Source organism: Aotus nancymaae, unplaced genomic scaffold (assembly GCF_030222135.1).
Source record: "Aotus nancymaae isolate 86718 unplaced genomic scaffold, 86718_ANA_hifiasm-v0.15.2.pri h1tg000067l, whole genome shotgun sequence".
Taxonomy (NCBI): Eukaryota; Metazoa; Chordata; class Mammalia; order Primates; family Aotidae; genus Aotus; species Aotus nancymaae.
Genome location: NW_026988482.1, coordinates 27,733,303 through 27,746,076, shown reverse-complemented (window position 1 = coordinate 27,746,076; position 12,774 = coordinate 27,733,303). Strand labels below are relative to the sequence as shown.

The 12,774-nt window shown below is 45.9% G+C and overlaps 1 protein-coding gene across 5 annotated transcripts in view; it reads left to right on the top strand.

Annotated features, from left to right (window-relative positions):
• The window catches only part of RFT1 (RFT1 homolog), a 37,991-nt gene extending 25,664 nt beyond the window's left edge, over positions 1-12,327 (top strand). For all 5 annotated transcript variants that reach the window (XM_012460726.2, XM_012460723.2, XM_012460722.3 and 2 more), the window contains 3 exons: positions 3,935-4,040; positions 11,104-11,353; positions 11,675-12,327. In XM_012460726.2, the coding sequence (XP_012316149.1) occupies positions 3,935-4,040; positions 11,104-11,353; positions 11,675-11,842 (524 nt within the window). In that variant the 3' untranslated portion in view covers positions 11,843-12,327. The remainder of the gene's footprint in view (positions 1-3,934; positions 4,041-11,103; positions 11,354-11,674) is intronic.
• Positions 12,328-12,774: the final 447 nt, after the last annotated feature.

The window sequence follows — 12,774 nt, the reverse complement described above, 5'->3', positions numbered from 1 at the left end:
GGTTTTTGAAGAAGAAAAGTATTGAATGTGTCTAATTTTGAAACACCAGGCCGCTGAGCATCTCACAGCACTTGTTAGGCCTTGGGGACTTCACCAGTTTTAAAATGTGCTGGGCTGTAAGCTGGCAGTCCATTTGTAGTGTTTCATGTTGGGTTTTGCAAAGATGTTTTTAATTTCTCAGGTCACTGGACAGGAACCCTGAGGACTTCTTTCTGCTGCCCCATCTCAATATAAAAGGCTTTGTCAAATGCCATTTTACAAGTTCACTAGGATGTTTTAGTCTCCACTGTAATGGGGCCCAAACTTTTGGTGTTAGGGGAAGAAGGGCCAAGTTTATATACCAGAGCAAAGGTCATGAAGTTTGGAGAAACACCTGCTGTGAAACGAATGAAGGGGTTTGCAGCTCCCTGGGGCTTGTGCTGTGAGAAGAACATTTCCATCAGGCAGCTGCAGGGAGGCCTCATTAGGAAGGCATTAGTAAGTTTATGGGCAGAGATTGGGAACTCAGCTATCCTATAGCAGCTCTGCCCCCTTAGAAAGCAATCACGAAGGAGCCGCCTTTAATGTCACACAGTCACAGGCGTTGCCACAAGGAGGGGGCTGTCCCATCTTTATCATGACTCAGCCCCATCATCTTAGTTTTGAAAGTGGAACTTGCAACACTGCCATCCCAGTTGTCCCCAGTTGTGTACTTGTCTGTCTTCACCCTGGAAGTGGACTTACTTGTGAGCTGTACTGGCCGTCTCCAAATGAGCGACTCGGACACAGCAGACAGGCCTTTGTCTAGGGGTGTGGCTTCTCTTCTATTGTTTGGGATTAGCAGTGTATTTCATTAGGGGCTAAGTGTTCTGGAGGCTTTTCTTAGAAATCCTTCTCACACCTAGCTTTGCTTTTTCTTTTCTTTTTTCTTGATAACTCACAGAACAAAATCTAGCTTTTCTGTTCGTAAGCGAAACCCAAACGTTCACAGAATTTCCCCAAGATTTCTCACATTTCTCTCTTAGGTGCTTCTCTCCTGCCCCTCTACTTTTTACTTTTTCCTTCTCTATCCCCTTGTCTTAGTTATCTATCCCCTTGACTTAACTAAGACATGTTAACATGTTAGGGCTTAATTAGGTACTTTGCCATGACAAAGTACCATGGACTGGGTGGCTTTAAACAGCAGAACATATTGTCTGTCAATTCTGGGGGCCAGAAGTGTACAATCAAGTGATGGCCAGGGCCATGTTCTCTCTGAAGGTTCGATGGGAGGCCCCTTCCTGCCTCTTCTAGTTTCTAGTGGTTGCTGGCATCGTGGCGTTCCTTGACTTGGAGCTGCAGCACTGCAGTCACACGGCTGTGTTCTCTCTGTCTTCACATCGTCATCCCCCTGCGCATGTCTGCCTCTGCATGCAAGTTTCCCCTAACTTTTTTTTTTTTTGAGACGGAGCCTCACTGTTGCCCAGGCTGGAGCATGGTGACGCAATTTTGGCTCACTGCAATCTCCCATGTTCAAGAAACTCCCACTTCACAGGTTTACAGGCTGGGATTACAGGCGCCTGCCACCACACCCAGCTAATTTTTTGTATATTTAGTAGAGACAGAGTTCCACCAAGTTGGCCAGGCTGGTCTCAAACTCCTGACCTCAGGTGATCTGCCCCTCTTTGGCCTCCCAAAGTGCTGGGATTACGAGCGTGAGCCACTGTACCTGGCCAAGTTTCCCCTTTTTATAAGGACACCTGTCATATTGGATCAGTGCCCACCCTAATGACCGCATTTTAACTCAGTTTTCTTCATGAAGACCCTGTTTCCAAATAAGGTCAGATTCTGAGGCACCACCGGTCAGGACATCAACATATCTATTTTGGGGGGACAATTCAACCTAAAACACCCCTCAATTCAGTCTACAATCAAAGGTTGGTTCCGTTCTTGAATTCCCCAAATGAACGCAAAACCCTTTACTTGAGTCACTGCTTTGTGCCGGAGTTTGTATTGTTCTCTGTGCCTCACAACAGCTCACTGTTCACCTACAGAGGGGCCCACCTGTGCCGTTAGTGTTCAGTGGTAAGGAGGCTCCCCACTCCTCTGCTTCTGCCAGGGAGAGGAGGATGGGGAGAAGCAGGAGGCACACTTGAGCCACACTTGAGCCACACTTGAGCATAGACTTGAGCCTCCCGGGTGCAGAGCATGGTCCCTGCCTCTCTTCCTGGAGTCACCATTAGCTGGGGTGGGGGCCAGGCTACTTCCTGCAGCGGCTTGACAGGCCAAATGCAATGTGACGTGATAAACGTGGAATCCGAGACAGGGCAGTGGAAAATGGTTTTTTGTTGGGCATCAGGGCTGCCCTGTTAGTGTTCCTTTATAATTTTATAACTGCCATAAAACTGTTTAGGGTCCCCACTGCATGGAGATCTTTTATATGAAACAGCTTTCATAAACCCTGAATGAGTTCCAGATTCTCAGACTCCAGAACTTCAGTCCCCCCTCCTTTTCTTTTAGTGGTTAAGTTTTTTTTCTTTGTTGAGGTATAATTTACATAAAGTAAAACGCTGTTCTCTTAAGAGTACAGTTTGATAAGTTTTGACAAATACATACAAAGAAACCCATATAATTACCAACCAGATTCACATATAGAATATTTCTATGACCCCAGAAAGTTCTTTTGGGACCCTTTCCAGTCAACCGCCCCACTCCACCTCAGAGGCGAAGAGAAATCTGGAGAAATCTGATTTCTATCACCATGGATTAGTATTTCTTTTAAAAAGAATTTCATATCAATGAAATGCAGCATGTATGCTCTTGCATTTGGCATATTTCCTTCAGTATAAAGTTTTTGAGATTCTTCCATGGTTTTGCATAGATAAGGGATTTTATTATCTTTTCTTGCTAAGTATTCCTTTGTACGGATGGCCCACAGTTTGTTTCTTCTTTCTTCTGTTGATGGTCAGTTTTGCCTGTTATGAATAAAACTGCTACAGATGTTTTGTACAAGTGTTTTTGTGAACATGTGTGTCGATTTCTGTTGGATGTGTACCTAGGGGTGCAATTGCTGGGTCGTAGGTTAGGTGTATATTTATTAGGTGCTTGATTGTGGCCCCCTTAAAAGAGGGGAATCAGTCCCATTTGTAAGCTTCCTGTTCTCTGGTTGGCAGATTTTTCCAAAGCTTGTTAGCAATAGAATTGTATTACTTTGTTTTAAAAGCAAATAGTTCTCACTTTGGATTTGTGTAATTTTCTGCTTGTCCTGGGCCCTGGGCCTTTCTTAAAGGTGTTTTCTTCAGGACCTGTTCAACTGAGATTCCCTTAACATGCAGGGTCACTAGTGACTTTGAGTTCAAACTAGAAGGCCTGTTCAAGCCGATGAAAAAAGTGAACAGACTTGCTTACTAGCCAGATAAGCTTTTATTTGTCCAGTAAGAGATCTGTACATTTATTCATAATTATTTTTTTTGAGATAGGGTCTTGTTCTGTCACTCAGGCTGTAGTGCAGTGGCACTATCATGGCTCACTGCAGCTCTGACCTCTCCAGACTCAGGTGATCCTCCCACCTCAGCCTCCCGAGTAGCTGGGACTACAGGCATGCACCATCACACACAGCTAATTTTAGTATTTTTGGTAGAGACGGGGTTTCACCATGTTGCCCAGGCTGATCTCGAACTTCTGGGCTCTAGCAGTCTGCCTGCCTTGGCCTCCCAAAGTGCTAGGATTACAGGCATGAGCCACCGTGCCTGGCCTATCCTTTGTTTTTTTGCTGATTATTTAGTCAATGCCATAGAATGTTGGGAATCCTTCTAGACAATTAAGACCCTGGGCTCCAGCATGCAGTCTGCCCATTGCAGATATCAGCAGGTCTCATGGCCTGGTTCTGGTACTCTCTGGGCACTCAGCAGAGCTGAGGTTACATGTGGGCTTTCTGATTGGGCTCTGGAGTCTCAATTAGTTGTTTCCTTTGTAGGTCCTGTTTTACTGCGTTCCTACTGTCTCTATGTTCTCCTGCTTGCCATCAACGGAGTGACAGAGTGTTTCACATTTGCTGCCATGAGTAAAGAGGAGGTCGACAGGTGGGTAACCTAGCAGGTACACCTTTAATCATGGCCTTTAGCCAAAATGTAGGAACTTGTCAAGCTTTTTGCTTTTCATTCTGAACATGCATTTACAGATGGCTGTTTTATAGGCAACACTTAGTCCACCAGTGTGTTGCTTCCCTGGGATCTCTAGCACTGTCAGGTTCAGTAAGTGCTCCCCACCGTAGGGCTGGAAGGCAGCAACTACTCTTTGCCTCCCTTTGTGGAGGGAGAAACATCAGCCCTGAAAGGTTATTTTAGTCCAGGTTTGCAGAGTTAGGCGCCAGACAAGCTAGATTTCCATTCCTCCACCTCCTTGCTTACCCCAGAAGAGTGGTCCTCCAGTAAGTTACTAAGGAACTTCTTCAAGATGCAGATTCCTACCCCTGATAATCTGATTGGTGGGTCTTTGAGAATCTCAGGGATTCTATGACACCTCTCCTGAGAAAAGCCCAAATGCACTTATACATCTTACCGTGATTTTTCTCAACTGCTGACTCCAGATCAGGATTCCTATCCTAGAATCCCTGCCAGTGGTTCTTAATACTGATTGTGAGTTAAAATCCCCCCTGGAGCTTGTTAGAAATGCAGATTCTTGGCCACTCTCCTTCTGCCCCTTTCTCTCCCACCACACCATGGTCTCAGCAGGCTCCTAGACATATGTGTGTTTTTTGAATGCTCCTCAGTGATTCTGCTGTGAACCCTTCCTGGTTAAGTGCATTTGGCCTACACCCAGGATCATCCACCTCTTGTGTACCAAATGCCAAAAAAAGTAAGACAACGTCTTAAGGCAACACTAGAGGATAACACTGAGGAGAAGAGAGAGAAATCGTAGAAAGGGCAGGCATAGATGATGGGGGGACTGGCCCTCATTTTCCCACTGCCTCATGAAGCCAGGATCCCATGGGGGTTTTCATGCTGCCTCTATAATCTTGAGTGCTGGTAAGGGTCCTCAGAGGCCTGGCCGTGGGGTGGGATGGGGAGGGAGTATCTCAGCTGGGGACTCTTCCCCTTCCTCTGTGTGCGTCTCTTCCTGGGCTGGCTCACGTAAAAGCTTGGGGACTTTGTTTGCTACACAAGTGGCTGAGAACTAGAGTCCAGACCAGCAGGTTCAGTCCAGACTGATGAGATTCTCCTAGGAATTTCTGGTCCCCCTGCAGCCCAGCTGAATTAGAATCTTAGAAGACTTGAGCCAGGGAATCTGTTTATTACACAGATCTAGGCAATTCTGATTCTAGGGCTTTGGAAACTGCTGCCCCAGACCAGCTGTCACAGTAAAAATAACTGTGAGCACTGTGACCCAGGTCGCACTTAGGTGTGTGTGGCTGAGACATGAGTTCACAAAGCAGGAATGCACATGACACACTGATGCTTTCTGGTCTCTCTTCTATTTTGTTTTTCAAAACTGCCAAGCCATTACCCTCTAAATTGATTTCCCAGACTACTAGTAGGTCACAACCCATAGTTTTAAAATAGTGGTCTAGACATGGTTTTTGCCTCAGATAGTTAAATTTATAGCTGTGGAGTAGAACTGCTTTGAATCTATCCTCTTCTTTCCCCATGGATGAAAAAGTCTATTTCAATTTAGCTTTGAAAATATAATGTTTTTATTTGAAACCTGCTTCTAACATTGAATAACTTTAAAATATAATTTGAAACATGCGAAATGAGGCACTGTGTCAGAATGGAAAGAGCAGGACTAAGAGTATATGTCCTTGAAGGGAATTTTGTTATGGCAACTTAAGTGTTAGTGTTGAAGGGGTAAATCAACACCAAACCCATTTAAAATGTTTTTATAAATTGCAACCAAATTGTGTGAAGGAACATGGATAGCGGCTGGTTGCTTTCTTTTCTCTTATAGTGTATCGAACCAAAAGAAACAACTGTTTAAGTTAGTTGTAATGGAATTTTGATAGTATATAAACATCTGGAAAATTATTTTCATGGTATTAGTCAAGACAGAGAAAAACAGAGCCCAGAGTACCTTCTAGTACAGTTCCCATGTGAGGAAACTCACCTTCCCGAAGAGTAAAATGTGACGTTAAGTGCGGTTTTCAGACATGTATGAAACACAACAGCTCCATTTCTCTCTGGGTGCCTGGCCCAGCACCTGTGGCCCTGGTCTGAGCACATGGAGCACCTGGGCTCATCACAGACATCAGCATTTTTTTTTAACCCTGTGAATTTTAACAGACATAAAACTCTAGCAATGATTTTTATGGAATTGGATAGCTTAGTTAACTGTTAGAATCAATTATAATGACTTTACACTGGACATTTCAGATTCTGAATAGAAAAAAGCAGGCTTTTTACTTAATCCACTTCAGGTTAAGCAGTGTTTTTCTGAATAGAATTAGAGCATTTAGGCCAGGCATGGTGGCTCACACCTGTAATCCCAGCACTTTGGGAGGCCAAGGTGGGCAGATCACCTGAAATCAGAAGTTCGAGACCAGCCTGGCCAACGTGGTGAAACATCATCTCTACTAAAAATACAAAAATTAGCGGGGTGTAGAGGTACACACCTATAATCCCAGCTACTCAGGAGGCTGAGGCACAAGAATCACTTGACCCTAGGAGGTGGAGGTTGTGGTGAGCCTAGATCATGCCATCATGCCATTGCACTCCAGCCTGAGCAACAGAAGACTGTCTCAAAAAAAAAAAAAAAGAGCATTTGGTTGGATATGAAATATTAAAACATCCTTTGAATTACAGTTTCTTTTTTTTTTTTTTTATTTGAGACAGTCTCTCTCTGTGACCCAGGCTAGAGTACAATGACACGATCTTGGCTCACTGCAACCTCCGCCTCCTGGGTTTAAGCGATTCTTTTGACTCAGCCTCCCAAGTAGCTGGGATTACAGGTGCACCACCATACCCAGCTTTTTTTTTTTTATTTTTTTTTTATTTATTTTTTTTTTTTAGTACAGACAGAGTATCACCATGTTGGCCAGGCTGGTCTTGAACTTCTGACCTCAGGTGATCTGCCTGTCTCAGCCTCCCAAAGTAGGGTGCATCTCCAATGCCCTGGGATTACAAGCGTAGTTCTAAGGTACTGGTCATAGGCTTGAGCCACCATGCCCAGCCTGGTTGCTTTTTAAAATAACCTCATAATATATATAGAATCTGATTGATGGATTTTTCATTATGCCTTGTTGAAGAATTTTTGTTGTTAAGGCTGTCTAATTTTCTTTCTTTGATTTCACAAATACTTTTGAGCATCTGCTCTCTAATAGGCATTGTTTGAAGCTCTAGGAATACACCAATGAGTAAGATAGATGGGATCCCTGCTCTCCTAGAGCTGATGATGGGGAGACGGATAGCAAACAAGTAAACTAGTAAGAAAATGTGATGTGCTGAGAATGAAAACAGGGGTATATAGTGAGTGGTAGGGGCCTTTTAGATTGCGTGTGCTGGGCAGGCCCCTATAGCACAGCGGCATTTAGGATGACCAAGAAGATGGTCTAAGATGGGGGCAGAGCCTTCTAGGCAGAGGGATCAGTTGTGTAAAGGCCCAAGGTTAACAGCTCGTTTGCCTGATTTGTTGGGCTTTGAGTGCCAAAGCAGACTCCATAACTGTCAAATGAATGATGGGTACGATCATCTCACTTTGGCACGTAAGACATCAGTGCCATCCTTTTCTTGGCTGTGAAGGCTCCATTGTATGGCTGTGCCTTGATGTATTCAACTAGCACCTGCTGGGGGCTGCTTCAGGTGGTGCTACAGTTGATATCCCTGACCATCTATCCTTTTTTTTTCTTTTTTTGAGACAGGATCTCACTCTGTCTCCCAGGCTGAAGTGCAGTGGTACAATCATAGCTCACTACAGCCCTGACCTCTTAGGCTCAATTGATCCTTCCACCTCAGCCTCCTGAGCAGCTGGGAGTACAGGTGTGTACTTCCATGCCCAGCTAATTTTTGTAGTTTTTGGTAGAGATGGAGTCTCTGGGCACCATGTTGCCCAGGCTGGTCTCCAACTCCTGGGCTCAAGCAATGCACCCACCTTAGCCTCCCAAATGCTAGGATTACAGGCATGAGCCACTGTGCCCGGCCAATCCATCTTTTAATAAGCCTGATGTTAAGTCCAGGATCTTCTTGGGACCATGGAGAAATGAGTATTCATAAATAATTTACTGTTTATGTTAACCAAATCTTATATGATAGTCATTTTGTCACTTATTAATAATTTTGCTTTGATTTAAAAAGTGATATTTTAATTGCATTTTTAAAATTCTCATTTTTTTCCTGAAGTGAATTATGCCTTTAAGGCTATAAATTTGTGAATTCTGGAAAGCTCAGCAGCTGCAGAGCCCTCTTCTAGTGACAGACAGTGGACCCTATCCTTAGCTCCTCTCAGATGGCCATGCCAAAGAGGCTGTGCTGTTGAATGCATCTCTGCTTGAATTAGCCTGAATTAACTATTGGTTATTCGCTTTTGTTATTTTACTTGGAGTTGGGGAAGAATGACTGAAAGTTTATGAATCTATGACTTAAACTCCAAGGATTGGTATAGTAGACCTTTCTGAGATAGTTTCTGAAAAATAGGTTACGTATCTCTGCTGCTTTGTGGAAAAGAAGCCAAAGTACTGTCTATGACGGGTCCCACTTGAGTGGCTCGTTCTGAAGTTGACCATTCTGATCACTCTTTAGTAGTGAGAAAACTTCCCGTGAGGCACCTCTTGTACTTCATTAAAAGAGACTCTCTCTGGACTGAGAAGCAAATAAACTCCCTCTCTGGAACTCTCTCCTGTTGAAGTATGGGGTGTGTGTGTGTGTGTGTGTGTGTGTGTCTGTCTGTCTGTCTGTCTGTCTGTCTGTCTGGAACTCTCTCCTGTTGGAGTACTGTGTGTGTGTGTGTGTGTGTGTGTGTGTGTGTGTGTGTGTGTGTGTACCTGGGCATTTGGGGGATGCAGTGGCTTGCCTTTTTTCTTTTTGGCAGAAACATGAGAGAGAGAGAGAGAGAGAGAGAGAGTGTGTGTGTGTGTGTGTGTGTGTGTGTGTGTATACCTGGGCATTTGGGGGATGCAGTGGCTTGCCTTCTTTTTTCTTTTTGGCAGAAACATGAGTGAGAGAGTGTGTGTGTGTGTGTGTGTGTGTGTGTGTGTGTGTGTGTGTGTATACCTGGGCATTTGGGGGATGCAGTGGTTTGCCTTCTTTTTTCTTTTTGGCAGAAACATGAGTGTGTATGTGTGTGTGTGTGTGTGTGTGTGTATACCTGGGCATTTGGGGGATGCAGTGGCTTGCCTTCTTTTTTCTTTTTGGCAGAAACATGATCTCACTGTGTTGTACAGGCTGCTCTCAAACTCTTGGCCTCAAGCAATTCTCCTGCCTCAGCCTCCAGTGCCCTGAGATTACAAGCGTAGTTCTTGGGTACTGGCCAAGTTCTAGGACCTCTTCCCACACCTGCAGAATCAGGAACTCTGGCAGTGAGGCCAGCCATATGCTTTTGCTTTTTTTTTTTGAAATGAAGTCTTGCTCTGTCACCCAGACTGGAGTGCAGTGGTGCGATCTCAACTCACTGCAACCACTGCCTCCTGGGTTCAAGTGATTCTCCTGCCTCAGCCTCCCGAGTACCTGGGACTACAGGCACATGCAACCATCCCCAGCTAATTTTTTGTATTTTTAGTAGAGACAGGGTTTCACCATGTTAGCCAGGCTGGTCTCAATGTCCCGACCTCATGATCTGCCTGCCTTGACCTCCCAAAGTGCTGGGGTTACAGGCATGAGCCACCATGCCCGGCCGCCATATGCAGTTTTAAGTCATTACTGTTTTTTGAGACAGGGTGTTCCTCTGTTGCCCAGGCTAGGGTACAGTGGCATGATCATAGCTCACTGTAGCCTTGAACTCCTGGGCTCAAGCCATCCTCTTCTCTCAGCCTCCCAAGTAGCTGTGATGACAGGTATGCATCACAGCTAATTTTTTAATTTTTTGTAGAGACAGGGTCTCATAATGTTGCCCAGGCTGATCTGAAACTCTTAGGCTCAAGTGATCCTTCCACTTCAGCCTCCCGAGTAGCTGCAGGTGTGTGCCACCATCCCTGGGTAATTTTTAATGGTTTTCGTAGAGACGAGGGTCCACTAGCTATATTGTCCAGGCTGATCTCGAACTCCTGGGCCTCAGGCAATCCTCCCACCACCTCAGCCTCCCAAAGCACTGGGATTACAGGCGCACAGTGTCTTTCTTACCACCCTTCATGTGCAGAACCTGGGTGGTGGCCTCTGAGGTTTCCTAACCCAGCAGACACAGCTTGAGGACGTCAAAAGTTTTGTTCCCTCAGTGGCTATATATACTTAGAGTTCCTGCTTGGTGCGAGGCAGAAACCAGAGGCTGGAGGATTCTGTTCTTGGCTATACAAGCATTTTGGAGGACTATGGTAGCTATTTTGTGTTTGCTGAGAATCTGTTTTCTTTGTGGAGAACTGAAGATAACTAAGTGATGTTCCACTTTGAAATCAGAGAAATGCAAGGAGTAGTATAATCCATTCAGCACCAGGGTCCGCAGAGCTCTAGAGATACAGAGAGTGGGAGTGAGGCTATGTAAGAGTTTGGAAAACAGCAGAGGTGATCCAGGCTGTGGTTTCAGTTCCCATGTCGTTTTGGAGGCCAGTCATTTGAATTGAATGGGGTCTACTGCCCAAGGTTGCTGGGTGCTGCATTTCCCAAGGGATGTGTGTTCATTCACCAGTGTGCCCCCAGCACTCCTCACAGGGCCTGTCACACAGTTAGCTTCCAATACATAATTATTATCCGGTCACATTCTTGTATATCACATTGAGGACTTGGGCTGAACAGAGTTTTCATGTGTTTTGATCCCAAAGTGTCACTTAACTAACCAATTATTATCTTCAATACACATACAACTCTTGAGTTGTTTCTTACCCTTCTGTTCAGGGTAAGGGGACAGAGACATTTCCATGGTCTCCGTGTAGCATTCGATGTTATGAAACCCTGGATTCTGGGAACTCAGGTTCTTTCTGTGAGCTGATGTTTGTGGCTGCTGTTTTGGTAGCGGCCTTGTCCGGGGCGAGGTCTCCACTGCCCTGCTTTGCCTGTCTCCTTCTCCCAGGTACAATTTTGTGATGCTGGCCCTGTCCTCCTCATTCCTGGTGTTATCCTATCTCCTGACCCGTTGGTGTGGCAGCGTTGGCTTCATCTTGGCCAACTGCTTTAACATGGGCATCCGGATCACACAGAGCCTTTGCTTCATCCACCGCTACTACCGAAGGAGCCCCCACAGGCCCCTGGCCGGCCTGCGCCTGTCACCGGTCCTGCTTGGGGCATTTGCCCTCAGCGGTGGGGTCACTGCTGTTTCGGAGGTGAGACTCCCTGAGCCACCACGCCGCATGCTTCTGCTGCTGCCCCGCTGTCCCTCCCTCTAGGCCTCCCCTTCCCGCCCTGCCTGAACCCAACTGGACAGGTGTTTGGCTCCCCCGTCCCCTCCCCAGGCCTCTAGGGTAGCATCTTTTGATAGATGTGACAAGATAATGTTGCCAGTGGGGAGAGAATGGACCTGCAGTATGGCTGTCATGCTTTTTATCTGACTTAGAAGCTGGAACCATAGCTGCCTTCCCTGGCTGGTCCCAGAGGAGGGAGGCACAGGCTGAGGAATGGACACCAACAGTGGTTTCTTTACCCAGGTGTTCCTCTGCTGTGAGCGGGGCTGGCCAGCCAGACTGGCACACATTGCCCTGGGGGCCTTCTGTCTGGGAGCAACGCTTGGGACAGCATTCCTCACGGAGACCAAGCTGGTCCATTTCCTCAGGACTCAGTTAGGTGTGCCCAGACGCATTGAAAAAACGACTTGACTCCAGGGGAACCTGGACGCCTGAGGCACCTGGACCAGCTATGGGCAGTTCCGGGGGCGGAACACATATCCTGTGTAAGAGCCCCACTGAGGGCTCTGCAGCGGAGTGACAGCAGCCCCGGAGGTGAGGCACCAGGGGGAGCCACTGCGTGAGACACTTGTGTTCATTCAGAATGTGAAATGTGGAGGAGGAGTTTCATTTTTAAGTGAAGGCCAAAAAGCCCTTTAAAAATAATATAGTTTTTTTCATCATTTTATAGTGACCAGCATTTTCTCTTTCACTAATGTACTCGTTCCTTTTGAGTGTGATTGGCCTTTGGAGTTGCATGCTCCAACAAACTAAGTCTTATTTGTTAATTGTTAATAATCATCTGGCCCAGCAAAAGAGATGCAGCCATTTGACCCTTCACAGGAATATGGAACTTCTTCTGTAAAAGAGAGAGAGAGATGATGTTACGCACCAGATGAAAACGGTGTGGCCCTGGAGTTGTTGTGGCTTTCTCTGTGTCAACACTGTGGTCTGGGTTTTCAGAGAAGGAAAAATGCTACTCAGTGAGAAATTCAAGAAATGAAACCAGGAGGGTTTTCAGATCACATTTCCCAGAGTGAATTAGGGGGAATCTTGCCTGTCGTGATCACACTGTTCCCCGCTGCCCCAGGTCAGCACATACTTGACCCAGAGTGGGCTCTCAGGATTTGTTGATTGAAGGGTGGGTGAAAGCTAGCTGGGGACTCCTGACCCGGCCACCTGCAGGAGGCGGACTTTGAAGAAAACTGTGATCCAGTTGAGCCATTTGCCCCTGAAGAGAATGCTGCTTTGCAGCTTTCTGTAACTTCTCGCATGGGAATTGCACTGGTGGCAGATAAGGTGCAACAGATGTACTTTTTTTATCTTCAGAATAAGACAGTCAGGGTGAATTCTATATGACAAGT